Genomic DNA, 24,970 nt, shown 5'->3' on the forward strand with positions numbered 1-24,970 from the left:
TCAAATCCATCCAGTGATTTGGCTTCCACTGCCCTCTGTGGCAGAGAATTCTACAAATTCACAACTCTCTGGGTAAAAAAGTTTTTTCTCACCTCAGTTTTAAACGGCCTCCCCTTTATTCTAAGACTGTGGCCCCTGGTTCTGGACTCGCCCAACATTGGTACCATTTTCCCTGCATCTAGCTTGTCCAGTCCTTTTATAAATTTATATGTTTCTATAAGTATCCTGGATCACTGATTTTTTAAAGTTTAAGTCTACCTTACTTTCTGTGTCATTATTCTGGATATCAATATAACCTTTATTTCCATTACCATGACAACTCAATTATTCAGATGCAGAAAATTCATGTTAATAGGACCATCATCCTCATGCACAACTTAAGCCATCTTGGGGTGCGGCTCATGCTGATTACTCAGCCAGTATGGTTTAACTTGTCCTAACCCTGAACAATCTTTCATGCAACTCTTTTCACCTTAAAGATGTAGCTGTGAATGTTGGCCTTCATAACAAGAGGAGTTGAGTATAGGAGCAAAGAGGTCCTTCTGCAGTTGTACAGGGCCCTAGTGAGACCGCACCTGGAGTACTGTGTGCAGTTTTGGTCTCCAAATTTGAGGAAGGATATTCTGGCTATTGAGGGCGTGCAGCGTAGGTTTACTAGGTTAATTCCCGGAATGGCGGGACTGTCATATGTTGAAAGACTGGAGCGACTGGGTTTGTATACACTGGAATTTAGAAGGATGAGAGGGGATCTTATCGAAACGTATAAGATTATTAAGGAGTTGGACACGTTAGAGGCAGGAAACATGTTCCCAATGTTGGGGGAGTCCAGAACCAGGGGCCACAGTTTAAGAATAAGGGGTAGGCCATTTAGAACAGAGATGAGGAAAAACATTTTTAGTCAGAGAGTTGTGAATCTGTGGAATTCTCTGCCTCAGAGGGCAGTGGAGGCCAATTCTCTGAATACATTCAAGAGAGAGCTAGATAGAGCTCTAAAGGATAGCGGAGTCAGGGGAGACAGCAGGAACGGGGTACTGATTGAGAATGATCAGCCATGATCACATTGAATGGCGGTGCTGGCTCGAGGGGCCGAATGGCCTACTCCTGCACCTATTGTCTATTGTCTAACACTCGCATCAGCCCCAGGTATGCCTGCCATTTTGTTGGTTACATCCATCAGTCCTTGTTCCAAATGTACACTAAAAGCAGAGGTGTCTAACTCAATGTAACTCTTTGTGGTGCTCAGATGTAGCAGTCCTGTCCAACTCCTGTTCTCAGCAGTTGCAACACATGGTAGTGAAGTGCTGCCCCTTCTACCTCCTGTGGGAAATCACCATCATCATTACCACGGTCTACATCCCACCCCCAGGCAGATCTTTGTCTAGCACTGGAGGAGCTGCACGCCTTGTTCAACAAACACCAGTCAGCGTACCCCAACATGTTTCTTATCATAGCCTTCAACAAGGTCACTTTGAGGAAGTTACTTTCAAACTACTAGCAAGAGTCCTGCAACACCAGAGGATCAAACACCCTCAACAACTGCTATTCCACCATCAAAGATGCCTATCACCATCCTTCACCCCTCCTTTGGGAAATCCAACCACCTATCTGTGCTCCTCTTTACTACCATAGGCATCAAATGAAGAGTGCAGCCCCAGAGGTGAGAACTGCACAGAGCAGGTCAGGGAAGGCAGAGGAATAACTCCAGAATCGCTTGGTGTCAGTATACTGCACAGTGATCAAGGAATCAGCAATGGACCTGAACGAATCTGCCATGGTTATCATAAGAGCTAGGAGCAGAATTAGGCCATTCGGCCCATCAAGTCTACTCTGTCATCCAATCATGCCTGATCTATCTCTTCCTCCTAACCCCATTCTTCTGCCTTCTCCCCATAAGCTCCGACACTCAAAATTACCGACGTTATAAGAAAACATGTGTTGTGTGCTCCCACCAAAACATAGAAAATAGGTGCTGGAGGAGGCCATTTGGCCCTTCGAGCCAGCATCGCCATTCATTGTGATCATCCACAATCAGTAACCAGTGTCTGCCTTCTCCCAATATCCCTTGATTCTGCTAGCCCCTAGAGCTCTATCTAACTCTTTAAAATTCATCCAGTGAATTGGCTACTGTGTTCTGTGGCAGAAAATTCCACAAATTCACAACTCTGGGTGAAAAAGTTTCTTCTCATCTCAGTTTTAAATGGTCTCCCCCTTACTCTTAGACTGTGGCCCCTGGTTCTGGACTCCACCAACATTGGGAACATTTTTCCTGCATCTAGCTTGTCCAGTCCTTTTATAATATTATACGTTTCTATAAGAACCCCTCTCATTCTTCCAAATTCCTGTGAATACAAGCCCAGTCTTTCCTATCTTTCCTCATATGACAGTCCTGCCATCCCACGGATCAACCTCGTGAACCTACTGCCTCAATAGCAAGGATGTCCTAACTCAAATGAGACCAAACTGCACACAATACTCCAGATGTGGTCTCACCAGGGCCCTGTACAACTGCAGAAGGACCTCTTTACTCCTATACTCAAATCCTCTTGTTATGAAGGCCAACATGCCATTGGCTTTATTCACTGCCTACTGTACCTGCATGCTTAGCAGGTAAACCATCTATGTGTTCCCCAACCAGAAGCACTTGATGAACCAAAAGGTCCACAATCTTCTGAGGGCCAGATCTCAGGCATTCAGATATGGCGACGCGGATTCATGCAGGAAGTTCAGGTATGACATCGCAAGGCCATCAAAAAGGTTAAAAGGGACTTTTGCTCCAAACTGAAGGATGAGACAGACATACAACAGCTATGGCAGGGTTTGCACACCATCATTTCCTGCAAGTTGCAGTCTCATTCAAGATTTTAATGTCCTAAAGTCAAGCGACTAAAATAATTGCAGGTAAATTGCCATTTGTTTGCATTAAGCATAGATACAATACCATTATTTCAAATAGTCGAATGAGAAATTAGAAGGATGAGGGGGATCTTATTGAAACATATAAGATAATTAGGGGATTGGACACATTAGAGGCAGGAAACATGTTCCCAATGTTGGGGGAGTCCAGAACAAGGGGCCACAGTTTAAGAATAAGGGGTAGGTCATTTAGAACGGAGATGAGGAAGAACTTTTTCAGTCAGAGAGTGGTGAAGGTGTGGAATTCTCAGCCTCAGAAGGCAGTGGAGGCCAGTTCGTTGGATGCTTTCAAGAGAGAGCTGGATAGAGCTCTTAAGGATAGCGGAGTGAGGGGGTATGGGGAGAAGGCAGGAACGGGGTACTGATTGAGAGTGATCAGCCATGATCGCATTGAATGGCGGTGCTGGCTCGAAGGGCTGAATGGCCTACTCCTGCACCTATTGTCTATTGTCTATTGAAATACTTCTCCTTTAAACTTGAATTTACTTCCTTAAATAACCCAATTTAAAAAACTCGTCTTCATGTTCAAAACTCCCATGGGCTTTGCGTTACCTACTTTTGCAACCTCTGACCTACATCTTAGACATTTGCATTTTACCAATTCCGCAGAGTTGAACATTCCAAGCTTCCCTTGCTCCACCACAGGCATTGATGTGGCCTATAATTAAATGGCTTGACTACACCTGTTGGAGTTTCCAGGTGACTTTCTTTGGTACCAATGGCACCATCTTCTCAATTGACATTGAATCAAAACCCCAACTCCGGTAAAATTATGAAAAGTTGGAAGCTGCAATCTGCTTAAATAAAAATATTCACTCATTTAAATGGATCAACTGTCCAACAATTGGGGGGAAAAGCCTAGTATGTGTATGATACTGAATAGTAAAAATTTAATTTTATGTTATTACTTGGCTTTACATGTATTTTCACAAAACATCAGAACATCAACTTCATTTTCATGGGGGCTAGTTAAAGAATTTAGTTGTTTCGGATCACAGAAGCCTTGTTTAAGTGGAGTGCTTCGAACACAATCCTTATGACCACACTGAACCTTTTGGTGGAGTCAGCATTCACAGCAGAAGGCAGACTGCGGTTCACAACATTGAAGACACATTTAGATATTCCTTTTTAATATTTCTTTTCAAAGTGTTTCCTTGCTATAAATACATGCAATTAATGTGCAAAAATAAATTGCAGTATTTTCTCTTTTCCCTAATACCAATGAAGTAACAACTCTAAAATGTACTGTCGTAATTTAGTGAATTTGAGCACATCAAGTTTCCATGTACAGCAATGTGACAAAGATCATACAATCAGTGAGGATAGATGGATAAATATTTGACAAAACACTAGGGCTAATTTGGGTCGACTCTTCTTCAGACATCTGAAAATTTCTGACCCGAAACATCCCCTATCCATGTTCTCCAGAGATGCTGCCTGGCCAACTGAGTTACCTCAGCATGTTGGGCCTTCTTTGGTAAAGCAGCATCTGCAGTTCCTTGCGTCTCCATTTTACCAAGGCTAATTCTCCAGGCTCCTCTTTGCCTCTCTGAGCAGAAGCAGTCACAACTTCATTATCAACAGCACCCTTGACAGCACAGCACTCCTCCATACATAAAAGAAGACTTCAACTTGCTACATTCAAGTCTCTAGAATGAAACTTAAACCCAGGAAGTTGGAATTGTAGGTGTCCACATTAGTTGAGCAGAGATAAGAAAAGGGTTTGCCTCTGAATTACAAATAGATCAATTTAAATTTAAATTAAACAACGCAAGTGCCAAATGTGTTCTAATGTCGTTCTGAAGAAATTGCAAGGCAAAGAGACACTAAATAGTTCCAATCAATGAGAAAAGAACAGAAGTTCAAGGCTCAGCCAATAAAATTTGAACTAGACGTGTAAAAACTTAGATATATAATCTCTTCAATTAAGCTAGTATCCAAAACCATCTTTTATAGAGCGGTTGGTGAGTTAAAAAAAAATCACAGTTGTCAATATTAGGTAAACATTATTTTAATTATCCAACGCTATTTGCAATAGAGTTGACAGACAACAAACGTAATCATTTTAGTATTTGTTAAATTTAGAGGAACAGCTCCCTGCTCACCATTGGAATCCATGTGAAGGTCTGAATAGTTTCACCACATTTAGGTTGGCTAGTTACAGCAAGGCTAAGTGCACAACTCTAACTTCCAGGTGCATTCCAAGGGGACATCCAGGATGATTTTCTCATTTGCCAGAAAATAATTAAATCAGTTCATTACATTCAAGAATAATCCACAAAATATTTGAACTCAACAATGATTTGCTTGCATGTCTGGAACCAAGAGAACCAAGTCAAGAGTCATGGCGTTGATGATATTACAAGGATCCGGAAAATACAATGTTGGCCAAGTGTGGTCCTATCAATGCATACCCAATTTTTCTCTTCATTCAGTTAGTGACTTTCTCCTTTCTTTCCAGCAATCTAGAAAATAATTGAAAAAAATGTTAAAAATGTAACCCAGCAATGTCACTAACAGTTTAGTCAATTTTGAATGCTCAAGACAATTCACAAAAAAGTGGAAACAAGAGAATTCAAATGAAATATATACAGGGGTATATAATTCATTGGAATTCTTTTTTCTCAAACAATGTTTACCACTAATTCAAATGTTACAACAAATTTCACAAAATTAATGGCTTTCATATTTTTTCTGCTATAATTTATTAATCAGCAATTGGCCAGGAGATTCAAGACAGTGGTGGTCAGCAATTGGTCACCTTCTATGTCTCTTCACTCTCACATTAGCCATGCATCACGATATAGATTTCCATCCACTAGGTCTTATCTAAAATTATTGTGAACCCTGTGAATTTGGAGATTCTCAGGGTTATGGAGCACGGAAATAGAACCTTCGAACCAACTCATCCATGCCAACCAAGATGCCCATCTATGCTAATAATATCTGCTTGCTTTTAGCCCACATCCCTCTAAATGTTTTCTATCTGTATGCCACAGCAATTGGAACATTTTTTACCACCTCCTCTGGCAGCTCATTCTCTATACACACTATCTCTGAAAAATCTGCTCTCACATCCCCTAAAAAATCTTTTCCTTTTAATTTTAAACTTGTGCCCTCCCATATTAGACTCTGCTATACCTGGGGAAAACACTGACTACCTTATGTACACATCATCATTTTGTAAATTTCTGTAAGGTTAGTCTCTTAGCCTCCTTCGTTTCAGGGAAAACTGTACCAGCCGATCCAATCTTTCCCTATTACTCAACAACCCCCACTAGCTTAATCATAACCAGAACTGCACACAATACTCCCAACAACACCGAACCAATGAATTGTACAAAGTGCGGAAGGAACTCGGCGGGTCAGGACGCATCTGTGGAGGGAGTGGACTACATTTTAGGTTGGTAACCTTCTTCACACTCTGAAGAGGGTCCCAATCTGAAATACCATTCTCTCCACAGATGCTGTCTGACCGAGCACTTTGTTTTTTTGCAAGATCCCAGTTTCCTGTGTTTCAATGATTTGTGTAACTGTAACATAACATCCCAACTCATATACTCAATGTCTTAGCTGATGAAGGAGACTGTTCTCTTTCCTGTACTCAGCAGCTTCCATGTCCTTCTCTATGGTAAATACAGACAAATGCAACATCAAATTTCTCATCTAATCTTTTTGGACCAGCTGAAGGCAGGAAACTGGAATATAGAGTTTGTGACATTGATCAGCAATAACGAAAGACATCAAAATTAAAGTATTTACTTGTGCAACCTACCCGCCTAAAGTCCAACATATTTGTTGTTTGTACAGGGGTTCCGATAAATGCAAGATAGTTAATCCTTGTGGTGTCCTCATCACCGTGGTTTGATTTGATAAAAAGCTGTAAACCAAAGTAAACAACAGTAACTGAAGTATACAAACAGATTATCTTCTGCAGTGCCTTGTCACACACATTGCTTTTGGCTTCATAAAATAACAATTCCCCAAAGCAGTTCATAAGTGATAGGAGCAGAATTAGACCACTCAGCCCATCAAATCTACTCCACCATTCAATCATGGCTGATCTATCTCTCCCTCCTAATCCCATTCTCCTGTCTTCTCCCCATAACCCCCAACACTAATTTTCTAAACCATTTTGCAAAAGCAACTGATGCTGATAATCAATGTCAGTTGAAAAATAACACATCCTCGGCTTGTTTATCAACATGAAAAGTACTTATTTAAAACAAAGAGTGGGGGGAGGAAAATAAGCCAACATGTCAATTTAAGGCTGCAATATTTCTCTAAATTCTCCACAAAATAGCTTTTCTTAACCTTGCTGGAATAAATGATGCTGTGTGATTAATGTAGACTATAAGAACATTAAATCAGAATCCAGAATAGACCATATAGAGATTTGAACCTTCATCAAGATTGTTCTTCGACCTCAGTTCAAATTTTGTGTACTATCCACATAGCCCTCAATTCCTTTGACATCCCTAAATCTACCAGGCTGTACTTGATCCTTCATAACCCTCCAGGGTACACAATTCCAAATATTTGTCACAAGAAATTTCTCCTCACAATCACTCTTAAAACCTTCTTCTGACATCACTGGAGAATAAAAGCTTAACCTATCCAATTTCCCTTTAAACAGCCAAACCACCAATCCAGAAACCAGTCCAGCGACTCTTCATCACATCCCCTGTATAACAAACAAATAAACCCTTTTCTAGGCATAGAGACTAAAATACTCAATACACAATATTCCATATGTGGTCACACCAAGGCCAGATAACTGAAATATAAAAATCACCTTCCTAAATAATTTCTTCATCTACATTCAACGGTGTATAAGGTTGGTGCACATGTCACGTGTTATTCAGCATTTCCCTATCTGTCGCTACTTAAAAATACGTTGTTTTTTTATTGTTGTGTGCACATATGTGGATGAACTCATGTTTTTATTTACACACACTATAATCTAACTGTCGCTTTCTTGCCAATTCACTCAGCTTGTTTGTAACCCCATTAAGCCTTTTTACATCCACCTCTGAACTCACAATTCCACCAAGTTTAGCATCGTCTGCAAACTTGGAAATAAGATATTTTGTCCCTTCGGCCATATGATTGACAAGGATAATGCAGGACCCCAGTTCTGCACAATCTGTATCGGAACTGGTTCCATGTTCCGCATTCTGTCCTCTCAAGCAAATCTCTATCCATGTCCATGTATTAACGCAATTCCACGTTCTCTAAGGGACCTTATGTGAAAGCCTTCTGAAAATCAAAATGCTGTAGTGGCCTGGCCAGAGAAAAGGCAAGACGCCAGGCAGTTTTTAGTAAGATTCTTTTATTAGGCTGCGCTTCAGCCCACAGCGTAGTTCCCCTAGGGTATATGCCACGCCTCCCCCTGGTCAGGCTTTTAACCCCTTACGCCTGTCCGTCACGTAACGAGGGGGCTGACCCAAGGAGTGGCCTGATCCGCCACAGGACCCCCCCCAAGAACCGGAGGTACAAAACGGACAGGAGGGCGCACGAGGCGACCAGCCCGGGTGCGCACCATGACCGGCGCAGGGACCGGCGACTGACCAACAGGTGGAGGGGTCGTAGCAGACACTGGAGGGGGTAGCTTGGACGGGGGGCGACCGCGCGGGCGGGGCTGCGCAACCGGCACCGGCCGATCAATGTCCACGTGTGCCGGCTTCAGCCGTGCGACCGAAACAGTCTCTCTGCGACCCCCCATGTCCAGAACGAATGTGGCCGAGCCGTGTTGCAGGACCCGGAAGGGGCCCTCGTACGGCCGCTGGAGAAGTGATCGGTGTGCGTCCCTGCGCAGGAACACAAACTGGCAGTCCTCCAGAGCGGCAGGGACGTGTGGCTGGAAGGTCCCATGACGTGACGTGGGCACAGGTGCCAGCCTGCCCACCGTCTGCCGAAGACGTTGCAGGGCGTCAGAAGGCTGCTCCACTCGACCCTGCGCTGGTGGGATGAACTCCCCGGGAACCGTCAAGGGGGCCCCGTACACCAACTCGGCGGAGGAGGAGGCCAAGTCCTCCTTGGGTGCGGTGCGGATCCCCAGCAAAACCCACGGCAGGGCGTCCACCCAGTCTGGGCCCGTGAGCCGAGCCTTCAGGGCAGCCTTCAGCTGGCGGTGAAAGCGTTCCACCAACCCGTTCGACTGTGGATGGTACGCCGTAGTGTGGTGTAGGCTGACACCCAAGAGTCTTGCCATGGCCGACCACAGTTCCGAAGTGAACTGTGGCCCCCGGTCGGATGTAATGTCCAGTGGCACCCCGAACCGGGCGATCCAGTGCGCCGCCAAGGCCCGCGCGCAGGTGGCCGTCGAGGTGTCTGCCAGCGGAATGGCCTCCGGCCACCGCGTGAAGCGATCTACCACAGTGAAGAGGTGGGTCATGCCCCGGGACGGCGGCAGCGGCCCCACGATGTCCACATGAATGTGGTCGAAGCGCTGCCGAGGGACACGAAACTCTTGCAGAGGCGCACGCACGTGTCGCTGGATTTTTGAAGTTTGGCACGGGATGCAGGTGCGTGCCCAGTGTGCGACCTGCTTACGCAGCCCGTGCCACATGAAACGGGAGGATACAAGGGCCACCGTCGCCCGAATGGAGGGGTGAGACAGTCCGTGGAGCACCTCGAATATCCTGCGACGCCAGACGACAGGGACGATGGGCCGCGGCAGGCCAGTGGAGGTGTCGCACAACGGTGTTGTATCCCCGGGGCCACAGACAATGTCCTCCAGCTGCAGGCCGGACACTGCTGTACGATAGGTGGCCATCTCCTCGTCCCCCAGCTGCGCGGCTGCTAGGGCGGAATAGTCGATCCCCCCGGCCATTTGTAGGACGGCGTGGATCGCGGGTCTAGACAGGGCGTCGGCCACCCTGTTGTTTTTTCCCTCCACGAACCGAATTGAGGTGGTGTATTCCGACACATAAGCCAATTGTCTCTGTTGCCGCGCAGACCACGGATCCGAAACCTTGGCGAACGCAAAGGTGAGTGGCTTGTGGTCTGTGAACGCGGTGAAGGGTCTCCCCTCTAGGAAGTACCGAAAGTGGCGTACCGCGAGGTAGAGGGCGAGGAGCTCCCGGTCGAACGCGCTGTAATGCCGTTGGGCCCCGCTGAGGTGCCTGCTAAAGAAGGCGAGTGGCCGCCAACACCCGTCGATGTGCTGCTCTAGCACCGCACCGACCGCCACCTCAGAAGCGTCCACGGTCAGGGCGGTTGGGGCATCCTCCTTAGGATGGACGAGCATCGTGGCCCTGGCCAGGGCCTCCTTAGCCTGCTCAAAGGCCGCTCCTGCTTCGTCGTCCCACTCGACCTCCTTGCGGCGACCAGCCATGAGGTGGAAGAGTGGGCGCATAGTTCGGGCTACCGACGGCAGGAAGCGGTGATAGAACGAGACCATCCCGGCGAATTCCTGCAGGCCCTTGACAGTGGTCGGTCGGGGGAAACGGCGGACAGCTTCGACCCTGTCCGGAAGAGGTACCACCCCTTGTGGGGTTACCCGATGGCCGAGGAAATCGATGGCCGTCACCCCAAAACGGCACTTGGAAGTATTAATTGACAAACCGTACTCGCTGAGGCGTTTACACAGCTGGCGGAGGTGGGTGCAGTGCTCCTGCCTCGAGCGGCTGGCCAAGAGTACGTCGTCCAAGTACACAAAGACGAATTCTAGGCCACGGCACACACAGTCCATAAGCCGCTGGAAGGCCTGTGCGGCGTTCTTCAATCCGAACGGCATCCGTAGGAACTCGAATAGGCCGAACGGGGTGATGATGGCAGTCTTGGGGATGTCATCGGGGTGGACCGGGATTTGATTATATCCGCGCACAAGGTCCACCTTGGAGAACACGGATGCTCCGGCCAGGTGGGCATTAAAGTCCTGGATGTGCGGAACCGGGTACCTGTCGGGAACGGTCGCGTCATTTAAGCGCCGATAGTCCCCGCACGGTCGCCAACCCCCGTCCGCCTTGGGGACCAAGTGGAGTGGTGACGCCCACGGGCTATCGGAGGGGCGCACGATGCCCATTGACTCCATGATAGGTCCTGATAGGATATTCCCTAGGACATTGAGGGAAGTTAGTGCAGAAATAGCAGGGGCTATGACGGAAATATTTCAAACGTCATTAGAAACAGGGATGGTGCCGGAAGATTGGCGCATTGCGCATGTTGTGCCTTTGTTTAAAAAAGGTTCTAAAAGTAAACCTAGCAATTATAGACCTATTAGTTTGACGTCTGTGGTGGGAAAATTAATGGAAAAGATACTTAGGGACAATATATATAATTATTTGGATAATCAAGGCCTGATTAGAAACAGTCAACATGGATTTGTGCCTGGAAGGTCATGTTTGACTAATCTTCTTGAATTTTTTGAAGAGGTTACCAGGGAAATTGATAAGGGCAAGGCTGTGGATGTTGTCTATATGGACTTCAGTAAGGCATTTGACAAGGTTCCACATGGAAGGTTGATTAAGAAGGTTAAATCGTTGGGTATTAATAGTGAGGTTGCAAGATGGATTCAACAATGGCTGAATGGGAGATACCAGAGGGTAACGGTTGACAATTGTATGTCAGGTTGGAGGCCAGTGTCTAGTGGAGTGCCCCAAGGATCTGTGTTGGGTCCACTGTTGTTTGTCATTTACATTAATGATCTGGATGATGGTGTGGCAAATTGGATTAGTAAATATGCAGATGATACTAAGATAGGTGGAGTAGTTGATAGTGAGGTAGATTTTCAAAGTCTACAGAGAGACTTGGGCCTTTTGGAAGGGTGGGCTGAAAGATGGCAGATGGAGTTTAATGCTGATAAGTGTGAGGTGCTGCATTTTGGTAGGACAAATCAAAATAGGACGTACAGGGTAAATGGTAGGGAATTGAGGAATGCAGTGGAACAGAGGGATCTGGGAATAACTGTGCATTGTTCCCTGAAGGTGGAATCTCATGTGGATAGGGTGGTGAAGAAGGCGTTTGGTATGCTTGCCTTTATAAATCAGAGCATCGAGTATAGAAGTTGGGATGTAATGTTGAAATTGTACAGGGCATTGGTGAGGCCGAATCTGGAGTATGGTGTGCAGTTCTGGTCGCCAAATTATAGGAAGGATGTCGACAAAATGGAGAGGGTACAGAGGAGATTTACTAGAATGTTGCCTGGGTTTCAGCACTTAGGCTACAGAGAGAGGTTGAACAGGTTGGGTCTTTATTCTTTGGAGCGTAGAAGGTTGAGGGGGGACTTGATAGAGGTTTTTTAAATTATGAGAGGGACGGACAGAGTTGACGTGGGTAGGCTTTTCCCTTTGAGAGTGGGGAAGATTCCAACAAGGGGACATAGCTTCAGAATTGAGGGACAAAGGTTTAGGGGTAACATGAGGGGGAACTTCTTTACTCAGAGGGTTGTGGCTGTATGGAATGGGCTTCCGGTGGAAGTGGTGGAGGCTGGCTCGATTTTATTATTTAAGAGAAAATTGGATAGGTATATGGATAGGAGGGGATTGGAGGGTTATGGTCTGAGTGCAGGTAGATGAGACTAGGTCAGGGAGAATGGTCGGCGTGGACTGGTAGGGCCGGACAGGCCTGTTTCCATGCTGTAGTTGTTATATGTTATATGTTATCTGACGAAACTCCTCTCGAGCTAGACGGAGCTTGTCTGGAGCGAGACGCCGCGCTCGGGCGTGCACGGGTGGCCCGGTGGTGGGGATGTGATGTTGCACCCCGTGCTTGGGAGCGGAGGAGGAGAAGTGGGTTTCCACAATGTCCGGGAAGTCCGCCAGGATGCGCGCGTACGTCGCATCCACGGACGACAGGTGTCCGATGTTGGGGGAGACCGGCCTCAGCGTGCTGGAGTGCACCAGGCGCTGCCGCCTGACATCCACGAGCATGGAATGCGCCCGCAGGAAGTCGGCGCCCAGCAGCGGCTGGGAAACATCGGCAATGATGAACTGCCACGTGAACCAGCTGTCGCCGAAGTTAAGGGCGAGCTGGCAGACCCCGTAAGTGTTGATGGGGCTACCGTTCGCCGCAGTGAGGAGGGGGCCGCGTTTGCCCGTATGGATATCGGCGGTGGAAGGAGGTAGGACGCTCACCTCTGCTCCAGTGTCGACGAGGAACCGACCCCCGGTGCGGCGATCCCGAGCGAACACGCGATGGATCTGGCCGGCCGCCGAAGGGATCACTGACGGCCGGCCCTTGCGTTTCCCAGAAAGGCACAGGGTAGGCGACATTGCTTGGCGTTCGGTCCCCAACGACGGTGATAATAACACCAGCCCCCTTTGCTGGTGTCCGGTGGTGGTGCAGACTGGGATGCCCACCAGCGACCTCCGGTGGTCTCCAGCGGTATTGGAGGTGGTGCTGCTTGGGCCGACCACCAGCGACCTCTGGTGGCGTCTGGCTGAACTGTCGGCGGGCCGTGCGAGAAGGGCGTGCCGGCACCGGGGTGCCCGGATTTCGCCGCGGGGGTCGCCCTGAAACGGGGTCGACGGCGGCCCCAGCTTGCTGTTGGCCTTCCGACGCCGCGGAAAAGACGGCTAGGGCTTCCAGGTCCTCCCGACGGGACATCCATATTTGATCAGCGCGCTCGCCCAGCCGCTGCGTGTCGGTGAAGGGGTCCTCAGCGAGCTGAGAACGGAGGTCGACGGGGAGCTGCCGCAGGTAGGCCTGCTTGAATAAGAAACAGGGCGGGTGGTTGCCCATAAGGGCGAGCATGTCCTCCAGAAGGGCCGACGGCCGTCGGTCCCCGAGCCCCCCCTGGCTCATAACTCGAGTTGCCCTCTCGGCGTCGCTGAGGCCGAACCTCCTGATAAGGAGTTCTTTAAGGCCCTTATATTTGTCATCCGCGGGGGGGTCATTAAGGTAAGGCTTTACTCGCCTTGCTGTCGCCTGGTCCAGGGCGCCGACGACATAAAAGTACTTCGTCAAGTCGACGGTTACCCCTCGCACAGCAAACTGTGCCTCTGCCTGCTGAAACCAGACCTCAGGCTCTTCGGTCCACAGGGTCGGGAGTTTGAGGGAGACGGCATCGAGGTCGGCAGGACCGGGTTGCACATCAACGTTCGACATCACTACGTGTGATGTCCGTCGAGGTCACCAATGTAGTGGCCTGGCGGAGGCCAGAGAAAAGGCAAGACGCCAGGCAGTTTTTAGTAAGATTCTTTTATTAGGCTGCGCTTCAGCCCACAGCGTAGTTCCCCTAGGGTATATGCCACGCCTCCCCCTGGTCAGGCTTTTAACCCCTTACGCCTGTCCGTCACGTAACGAGGGGGCTGACCCAAGGAGTGGCCTGATCCGCCACAATGCATTACATCCACTGTTTTGTTTTCATCTATTCCAGTTATTAACGCACAAAACTAACCAAAAGGTTAAGCATGCAGGTACAGCAGGCAGTGAAGAAAGCTAATGGCATGTTGGTCTTCATTGCGAGAGGATTTGAGTTTAGGAGCAAGGAGGTCCTACTGCAGTTGTACAGGGCCCTGGTGAGACCGCACCTGGAGTATGCAATTTTGGTCTCCTAATTTGAGGAATGACATTCTTGCTATTGAGGGAGTGCAGCGTAGGTTCACAGGTTAATTCCCGGGATGGCAGAACTGACATACGAGGAAGGAATTGGTCGACTGGGCTTGTATTCACTGGAATTTAGAAGGATGAGAGGGGATCTTATAGAAACATAGAAAATTCTTAAGGGATTGGACAGACTCAATGCAGGAAAAATGTTCCCCATGTTGGGGGAGTCCAGAACCAGCGGTCACAGTTTAAGAATAAGGGGTAGGCCATTTAGGACTGAGATGAGGAAAAACCTTTTCCCCCAGAGAATTGTGAATCTGTGGAATTCGCCGCCACAGAAGGCAGTGGAGGCCAATTCACTGGATGTTTTCAAGAGAGAGTTAGATTTAGCTCTTAGGACTAAAAGAATCTAGGGATATGGGGGAAAAAGCAGGAACGGGGCACTGATTTTAGATAATCAGCCGTGATCATATTGGTGCTGGCTTGAAGGGCCAAATGGCCTACTCCTGCACCTATTTTTCTATGTTTCTATGTTCAGAGTATTAAAACAATACAGGCTGTGAATCGCCAGAACCTGTTCAATTAAACTACTGCACCATTTGTTTCATATACATAATAGCCCATTCTTAACATAATGTTAATAACTTCCTATATTTGCATTAAGGTTGCCATTGAGCATTAAATACAGCAATTCACAGAAGTAACCTATAACAATACGACTGCCACTGAAACTCTGTACGTGAATGCAAAGAATTTAAAAGAGTTTATTTCCTACTGAGAGTGACTTATTGTTGGGAGATTTTATGACGTCAATTTCTATTTCTTAAAAAAACTTTCTTTTCTGTGTTTCTCTCAAGCTGGAGGACTATCCAATTAACCCCTACCCATTTCAGATATTGGACTTTGTCACTGAAACTGCTGCGCTGCAATGCAGAGAATTATATTCAGCACTTTGTATCTTCCCTTTGTTCTATCTATTGTATTTGAGTTTGATTTGATTTATTTATGTACAGTATTATCTGATTTGATTGAATAACATGCACAACAAAGCTTTTCACTATACCTCAGTATGTTACAATAATAAACCTAAACCAATCCAACTTTATTTGTCATTTTATCTGATTTGAATCTAATTCTTCCTTCTAATTCCTTCAATGTTAAAGACGGAGTTTACCCAGATATTGACCATCGTCCTAGATCACTGCTGCACACAGCATAGTTTTCATCTCCACTGTGTAGGAAGATGCTGCAGATGCTGGTTTAAACCGAAGATAGACACACAATGCTAGAGCATATCGCCTGTCCCGCTGAGTTTCATCTCCATTTCCTGTTAAACTGGAGTGCTATACAATGTAAAATGACCCATTCTGCCATGGTCTTACCTACATTTTGTGAAGTTCTTCATGTTATGCTTTGTAGCATCATTTCAACTCTGAAGCATACATCAGTCTGATCTTAAGAAAATTGTTGCTCAGTTATATGGTTCACAAGTTATAGGAATAGAATTAGGCCATTCTGCCCATCGAGTCTACTCTGCAATTCAATCATGGCTGATCTCTGCCTCCTAATGCCCTTTTCCTGCCTTCTCTTCATATCCTTGACACACGTTCTAATCAAGAATTTGTCTGCCTTTAAAATATCCATTGACTTGGCCTCCACAGTCCTCTGCGGTAATGAGTTCCACAGATTAACTACCCTCTGACTAAAGAAGTTCCTCCTCACCTCTTTTCTAAGAGCGCCCTTTAATTCTGAGGCTATGACACTGGTCCTGGACTCTCCCACCAGTGGAAGCATCCTTTCCACATCTACTCTATCTATGCCCTTAATGATTCTATAAGTTTCAATGAGGTTCCCCCCCCACAACCTTCTAAACAGTGAGTAGAGGCCCAGTGCTGTCAAACGCTTATCATATGCTAACCCACTCATTCTCGGAATCATTCTTGCGAATATCCTCTGGGCCCTCTCCAGAGCCAGCATATCCTTCCTCCAATACGGCACGGTAGTTGCTGCTTTACAGCGAATGCAGCGCCGGAGACTCAGGTTCGATCCTGACTACGGGTGCTGCACTGTAAGGAGTTTGTACGTTCTCCCCGTGACCTGCGTGGGTTTTCTCCGAGATCTTCGGTTTCCTCCCACACTCCAAAGACGTACAGGTATGTAGGTTAATTGGCTGAGTAAATGTAAAAATTGTCCCTAGTGGGTGTAGGATAGTGTTAATGTACGGGGATCACTGGGCGGCACGGACTTGGAGGGCCGAAAAGGCCTGTTTCCGGCTGTATATGATATGATAATACGGGGCCTAAATTTGCTCACAGTGCTCCAAATGCAGACGGACCAGCACCTTATGGAGCCTCAGCATTACATCTCTGCTTTTGTATTCCAGGCCTCTTGATATAAATGCTAGCATTAAATTTGCCTTCCTCATTACCAATTCGACTTGCAAATTACCTTTTTGGGAGTCCTGCACCAGCACTCCCAAGTCCCTTTACACCTCCGATTTCTGGATTATCTCTCCATTTAGAAAATAATCTAAGCCTTTATTCTTATTACCAAAATGCATGACTCCCTACTTTGCCATACTGAATATCATCTGCCACTTCTCTGGCCACTCTCTTAACCTGTCCAAGTCCTTCTGCAGAGTCCTTGCTTCCTCTACACTACCTACCCCTCCACCTATCTTGGCATCATCTGCAAACTTGGCCAGTCTTCAATCCCCTTATCCAAATCATTATACAACGTGAAGAGAAGCGGCACCAGCACCGACCCTTACAGAACTCCACTAGGCACTGGCAGCCAAGATGAAAAATTGCCTTTCATTGCAACTAATTTGCCTTCTGCCATCCAGCCAACCCACTAACTATGCTAATATCTTCCCTTTAATAACATGGGCTCTCATCTTCCCTAGCAGCCTGACGTGCGGCACCTTATCGAAGGCCTTCTGAAAATCTAGGTAAACACCACCTACAGCCTCCCCCCTGTCTGTCCTGCTATTATTAACTTCCTTAAATAACTCCAGCAGATTCATCCGGCAAGATTTTCCCTTCACAAAACCATGCTGACTTTGGCTTATTTTATCGTGGACGTCTAAGTACTGCGTAACCTCATCCTTTTAATTGACTCTAAAATCTAACTAACGACCGAAGTCAGGCTAACCAGCCTATAGTTTCCGCTCCGGCTTTGCTGAAACAGGGGTGATATTCACAATTTTTCAACCTTCAGCAACCACTGCTAACTCTAGTGATTCTTGAAATATCACAACTAATACCTCCACAATCTCTGAGGCCACCTCCTTCACAACCCTGGGGTGCAGTCCATCCAGTCCAGGTGACTTATCTACCCTCAGACCTTTCAGTTTTCCTAGCACCTTCTCCTTAGTAATCACCACTCCACTAACTTCCACCCCCTGACTCTAGGATTCTAGGATTGCAGGCACACTGCTGGTGTCTTCCACTGTGAAGACTGATGCAAAAGAGTTATTCACTTCCTCTGCCATTTTCTTGATTTCCCATTATAATTTCTCCTGCATCATTCTCCAGCGGCCCAACGTCCACTCTTGCCTCTTTTTTACTCTTTATATATCAGTAAAAACTCTTGCTATCCTCTTTTATATTATTGGTTCGCTTACATTCGTACTTCATCCTTTCTCTCCGTATTGTCCTTTTAGTTACCTTTTGTTGTTCTTTAAAAACATCCCAATCCTCTGGTTTCCCACTAATCTTTGCAATGTTATATACCTTCGCTTTTGCTTTTATGTTGTCCTTGATCTCCCCTGTTAGCCATGGTGATCTTATTCTCCCCCTGGAATCTTTCTTCCTCTTTGCAATGAAATGATCCTGCACCTTCCAAATTATCTGCAGAAATTCATTATTACTACTCTACCGTTATTCCTACTAAAGCCCTTTTCCAGCCAATCTTTGCCAGCTCCACCCTCATGCCTCGGTAGTTCCCTTTGCTCAACTGTAATACCGAAACATCTGATTTCACCTTCTCCTTTTCAAATGTAGGTTAAATCTTATTATTTTGTGGTCACTACCTCTTAGTGGTTCCTTTACCTCAAGTTCACTTATTAAATCTGGTTCATTGTACAACACTAAATCTAGAATTGTCTTATCCTTTGGTAGGCTCCATTACAAACTGCTCTAAGAAACTGTCTCTGAGGCACTCTTCAAATTATCTCATGGGCTCCAGTGCCAGCCTGATTCTCCCAGTCTACCTGCATATTCAAATTTCCCATGACCGCCGTAGCATTGGCTTTCTTACACGGCAATTTTATTTCCTGAAGCAACTTGTACCCTATATCCTGGCTACTGTTTGGGGGTCTGTAAATAACTCCCTTTAGAGTCTTTTTACCCTTGCAGTTTTTCAGTTCTACCCACAGGGACTCTACAGGAAATGGTGTTGGGTAGACTGATGGGACTGAAGGTTGATAAATCCCCAGGGCCTGATGGTCTGCACTCCAGGGGACTTAATGAGGTGGCGCTAGAAATTGTGGACGCATTGGTGATCATTTTCCAATGTTCTATAGATTCAGGATCAGTTCCTGTGGATTGGAGGGTAGCTAATGTTGTCCCACTTTTTAAGAAAGGCGGGAGAGAGAAAACGGGAAATTATAGACCAATTAGTCTGACATCAGTGGTGGGAAGATGCTGGAGTCAATTATAAAAGACAAAATTACGGAGCATTTGGATAGTAGTAACAGGATCGTTCCGAGTCAGCATGGATTTACGAAGGGGAAATCATGCTTGACTAATCTTCTGGAATTCTTTGAGGATGTAACTAGGAAAATTGTCAGGGGATGGCCGGTGGATGTGGTGTACCTCGACTTTCAGAAAGCCTTCGACAAGGTTCCACATAGGAGATTAGTGGGCAAAATTAGAGCACATGGTATTGGGGGTAGGGTCCTGACATGGATAGAAAATTGGTTGACACACAGAAAGCAAAGAGTGGGGATAAATGGGTCCCTTTCAGAATGGCAGGCAGTGAATAATGGGGCACCACAAGGCTCGGTGCTGGAACCGCAGCTATTTACAATATACATTAATGACTTGGAAGAAGGGATTAAAAGTACCATTAGCAAATTTGCAGATGACACAAAGCTGGGTGGTAGTGTGAACTGTGAGGAAGATGTTATGAGGTTGCATGGTGACTTGGACAGGTTGTGTGAGTGGGCGGATGCATGGCAGATGCAGTTTAAGGTGGATAAGTGTGAGGTTATCCACTTTGGTGGTAAGAACAGGAAAGAAAATTATTATCTGAATGGTGTCAAGTTAGGAAAAGGGGACGTACAACGAGATCTGGGTGTCCTAGTGCATCAGTCACTGAAAGGTAGCATGCAGGTACAGCAGGCAGTGAAGAAAGCCAATGGAATGTTAGCCTTCATAATAAGAGGAGTTGAGTATAGGAACAAAGAGGTCCTTCTGCAGTACTACAGGGCCCTAGGGAGACCACACCTGGAGCACTGTATGCAGTTTTGGTCTCCAAATTTGAGGAAGGATCTTCTTGCTATTGAGGGCGTGCAGCGTAGGTTTACTAGGTTAATTTCCGGAATGGCGAGACTGTCGTATGTTGAAAGACTGGAGCTTGTATACACTGGAATTTAGAAGGATGAGAGGGGATCTTATCGAAACATATAAGATTATTAAGGGGTTGGACACGTTAGAGGCAGGAAACATGTTCCCAATATTGGGGGAGTCCAGAACCAGGGCCACAGTTTAAGAATAAGGGGTACGTCATTTAGAACGGAGATGAGGAAAAACTTTTTCAGTCAGAGAGTTGTAAATCTGTGGAATTCTCTGCCTCAGAAGGCAGTGGAGGCCAGTTCTCTGAATGCATTCAAGAGACAGCTAGATAGAGCTCAAGGATAGCAGAGTCAGGGGGTATGGGGAGAAGGCAGGAACGGGGTACTGATTGAGAATGATCAGCCATGATCACATTGAATGGTGGTGCTGGCTCGAAGGGCCGAATGGCCAACTCCTGCACCTATTGTCTATTGTCTACATCTTCTGATACTATGTCACCCTTCGCTAGGGACTGAATTTCATTCCTTACCATCAGTGCTAACCCCCCACCCCCCGCCCACCTATCTGTCCTTGCGATTGGATATGCATTCCTTACCATCAATGGTAACCCCCGCCCACCTATCTGTCCTTGCGATAGGATGTGTAGCCTTGAATATTTACCTCCCAGTTCCGATTCGCTTGTAGCTACATCTCCATAATACCTACAACATCATACCTACCAATTTCCAACTGTGCTACAAGCTCATCCACTTTGTTCCTTATGCTACGTGCATTCAAATATAATACCTTCAATTCGGTATTGAATTCCTGTCACAACCATCCCGATTTCATCCGACTTTACTCTCTTCTCACTTTTTAAACTTTTTGTCCTGTTATTTCTGGAGACTTCCGTGACCTTTCCTGCACTCTCTTCCCCGTTAACTCCAAGTTGTTGACCCCACTATTTCGTTTAAACCCACCCTTATGACAATAGACAATAGGTGCAGGAGGAGGCCATTCGGCCCTTCAAGCCAGCACCGCCATTCAATGTGATCATGGCTGATCATTCTCAATCAGTACCCCGTTCCTGCCTTCCCCCCATACCCCTTAACTCCAGTATCCTTAAGAGCTCTATCTAGCTCTCTCTTGAATGCATTCGGAGAATTGGCCTCCACTGCCTTCAGAGGCAGAGAATTCCACAGATTCACAACTCTCTGCATGAAAAAGTTTTTCCTCATCTCCGTTCTAAATGGCCTACCCCTTATTCTTAAACTGTGGCCCCTTGTTTTAGACTCCCCTAACATTGGGATCATGTTTCCTGCCTCTAACGTGTCCAACCCCTTAATAATCTTATATGTTTCGATAAGATCCCCTCTCATCCTTCTAAATTCCAGTGTATACAAGCCTAGTCGCTCCAGCCTTGTAGCACTAGCAAACCTGCCTACCAGAATTTTGGTTCCCCCCTCCAGTTAAGGTGCAACCCATCCCAAAGTATTTAGATTATATGACCACGTATTCAATGGACTATCGAAATCAGAAACTTTTGATGTTATTACTCACTGTTACACTATTAATATTCTGAAATTTGACATAGCGCAGTGGGATGACTCCATCTTCTTTAATATCCTCAGGTGTTAACTCCAGGGTTTGGGTTGGTTCACTTCTTTCCGCATCGTCAAAATCAAATGACCGTGGCAAATTGGTAAATATTTTCACAAACTTAGGTCCACGACCTGTGAATGCAAAAATGCTGAATGTTTATATTGGCAATACTCATTCAAAACTAGGTACAAGCTGTCAATGGGAATAATGAAAAACCTCTCACAACCAACATCACTTTCACCTTTGGAAGCACACAAATGGCAGCACCATGGATTGTTGAGCTACACAAGTGTAAAAATAAGCAATAATTATTGGATTAACCAACAAACTGCTGTTGAATAGCTCCCAAAATATGTTAGTGACTAAGAAAAGTTTAGCCTTGAGAAAATTAGTTCAAAATAGCTCATCCTCAATGCTTTGAACATTGGACCAAATGAACTGAATTCAGAAGCAGAGAATGTTTTCCTCTATTATTTCGTTACCTGACTGTACTAAAAGTTAGTCTTGAAGCAGTTGGTAATGGCAAGAGCCTGGTTGCAGCTAATTCATCAGAAACTAAAACAAACACATTCTTTTGGTGCAATCACCTAAAAGTGAAAAGGTAGGAAATTAATAGTTTCTCCTTTATCTTAGTTTGCGGATAAGGACAATATATGGTCGTAACATTGGAAGGATTCCAATGGAAGGAAAAGTCAATGATAATTGCTTAAGCTAACTTTTTACAGTAGTTCCTATATCAATCTATACTGATGAATACCTCCCCCGATTACACGGCCATGTTAATACCCAATTCTCAAAAAAATCTGGATAAATTCACAAAATCATCAGTTTGTAATAAGAATGTGGCTGAATTGGACTCTGAAACTTAGTTCAAAAGTCTCAGAGGTGCTTTCACAATAGCATCACCATGCTTCTCTTATCCTTTGAAGATTGTTGCCGTCTCCAATGCAAGTATGGAATTTATACCAATGACCTTAGGAGATGAGCTTTCATACGAATAAAATTGTCCCTGTTGTTGGAAAGCAGGTTGGTACTGTGCTTTTCGTTTTCAGCGCTGTTCCGTTTTCAGCAAATTCCATTTAGTTTTCAGATGCATCAATGAAGTTTTAGTGCTGATTTAATCAAACTTCAAACCCAACACATAGAACAATGTGTTAGTATTGACAACACACAGTGACTATGGAACTTACAAAGAAAGAAGCACGTTCAATGCCCTTCATAGCCACATTTAGAGTATCCAGAGGTCTGGGTACTCTAGATCCTCTTGTTACCTAAACAGAATGAAAAATCCCTGTTCATTTTAGACAAGAAGCAGGTTAATATTTGTGAATATGCCCAAACTGTTTCATCATTCCCATGGCAGGATAAACAAAATTGAAGTTAATTCAGACAAGGACGTACATACTTGTACGTTTTTTCAGCTGTTTTTCATATTGCCAAATAACACTGCAGTTGTGCTGAAATTGCTTAGTGTGGTCCGCAGCTTTTCAGCCCCAAAATTGCAATGTTGCAAGTACCCATTGCCTTCAATATGCCAATGCAACCTGCCACCTCAAATGATGTAAATTGTTATTAATTATTATTAGTGGATTAAGACACCGCAAAGAATCACCTGCAACTAAAATACAGTAAGCTGGTGTAAAGCATAGTAGAGGAAAACAAAAAGACCTGCACTCTGAAAGGACTGAGTGCTGAGGGTAGGGAGGCAACATTGTTGAAGGAGGCTTGAGAATGGGAAGTTTAGCCATGCTCCTTATATAGATGCTCATCACAACAATGACAAATCAATCAGAAAGAAGGCAGAGCTTATATATACAAAAAGGAAAGATCCGAATATTAGGACTCACCGTTCTCAGGAGCCTGAAGCCTCATCGAGTAAAGCTTGACTGGTTGGTTAAATGATATTGTCACAAGAAGCTATTTCAAAAAGAAACATTGTTTAATTGTCAAAAATTGCAAAATAGAAACACATTCAGCCCAATATATCTACCATATTTCAGCCTTTTTATGCATTACTTCATCCCACCTTTTCATAGAAACATAGAAAATAGGCGCAGGAGGAGGCCATTTGGCCTTTCGAGCCATTCACTGTGATCATGGCTGATCATCCACAATCAGTAACCTGTGCCTGCCTTCTCCCCATATCCCTTCGTTCCACTAGCCCCGAGAGCTCTATCTAACTCTCTTTTAAATTCATAGAGAGATGCAGGAGAGATTTGGGTCCACCTCAGTCTAGTCCCATATAAAATTGTACCTTGCCAGCTGGTCAGTTTCAACATCACATGCTTCCCATACAAGCAAGCATAAAGCACACCAACAATGCACAAAATGGTGCTCTTGCTTTCTGATACAATCATTTCTGTAATGTAGCCTAGGTGAAAGTCAAGAGCTTCGTGTACTGACAGATAGGCTAGTTTTGATCTACCACTAAATTTGTGATGACCAATGTTTGCAAAATGCTTGAAATGAACTCTCAAACTATCAAGATTTTTTTTTAAAGCACCATTTTTTCAGTAATATGCTTGAGTTTAGATGCAGGTTTGTCACAAATCAAAATGAACTAAAATCAACATTTCACTGAATGGCATGGGTTATATTTCTTCATGTACAGTTTTCAAAAGAATGCAAAACTAAATCAGCAGTATGCAAAATGAAAAATTAAACAATATGCAACATTTAATATCAAGTTTTTATTACGTTATGAATTAAAACCCTTACTTGTTCATCACAATCAGATTCCAAATACGTTTGGTCTTTTTGTAGACAGTTATCAAATCCATATTCATCACTTTCATTAAGACATTCACACCCAGTCTTATTTATAAATGGCATCAGATCCATCTGAAACATAAAATATTGAGAAAATAGGTTAATTTGACTGAGTAAACACCCATAGTCTATCTTGTGAGGTATTGTATACTGCAAGATCAAATATACACAAGCAAAGTGAGGTTAGTACATCCCAGGGTACAGATGGGAAAACTGAAGTATGACAAAATATGATGGTGACATTTTACAAATCAGCAGTGTACACAGACAAATTATTTAATCATTTTCTCTTAGGGATTTATCCAAATATATATTCATTCTAGGTATAGAGCTTGAATGTTGAAGTATCAACTTTACCTTTTGAAAGATACTGTAGTTTCTTTCTTTTTTCAAGTATTGTATGATTTTAAGAATTTATTGTGTAAAAACAAAAAAGGGTCCAGATTCTGTATTCTGGTAATTACTTAAATCTGTCATCTGGTTGATGGAAATTGTTTTTCGGCCATCAAAATCTAGTAATCTTGAAAATTTCTGGTATATCTTTCCTTCATTATTAAAAAGAAGAATCCGAGCTTTAATTTTTCCACATTATTTAAGTTCCTCATCCCAAGTATGTTTGATGACTGTTCACTCCAGCCTTTCCAAAGGTCAGACATTCTAACATGATACTCAAATTTAGTGATTCAAAGGTTATC

The 24,970-nt window shown here is 45.0% G+C and overlaps 1 protein-coding gene across 1 annotated transcript in view; it reads right to left on the minus strand.

Annotated features, from left to right (window-relative positions):
* Positions 1-4,047: 4,047 nt before the first annotated feature.
* txnl1 (thioredoxin-like 1) overlaps positions 4,048-24,970 on the minus strand; it is a 41,163-nt gene continuing 20,240 nt past the window's right edge. Inside the window, exons 4-8 of the mRNA XM_078424117.1 lie at positions 24,225-24,347; positions 23,354-23,423; positions 21,465-21,637; positions 6,689-6,793; positions 4,048-5,378 (exon numbers count right to left, since the gene is read on the minus strand). Coding sequence (XP_078280243.1) covers positions 5,349-5,378; positions 6,689-6,793; positions 21,465-21,637; positions 23,354-23,423; positions 24,225-24,347 — 501 coding nt within the window. The 3' untranslated portion in view covers positions 4,048-5,348. The remainder of the gene's footprint in view (positions 5,379-6,688; positions 6,794-21,464; positions 21,638-23,353; positions 23,424-24,224; positions 24,348-24,970) is intronic.

This window comes from Rhinoraja longicauda, chromosome 1 (assembly GCF_053455715.1).
Source record: "Rhinoraja longicauda isolate Sanriku21f chromosome 1, sRhiLon1.1, whole genome shotgun sequence".
NCBI classification, from domain to species: Eukaryota; Metazoa; Chordata; class Chondrichthyes; order Rajiformes; family Arhynchobatidae; genus Rhinoraja; species Rhinoraja longicauda.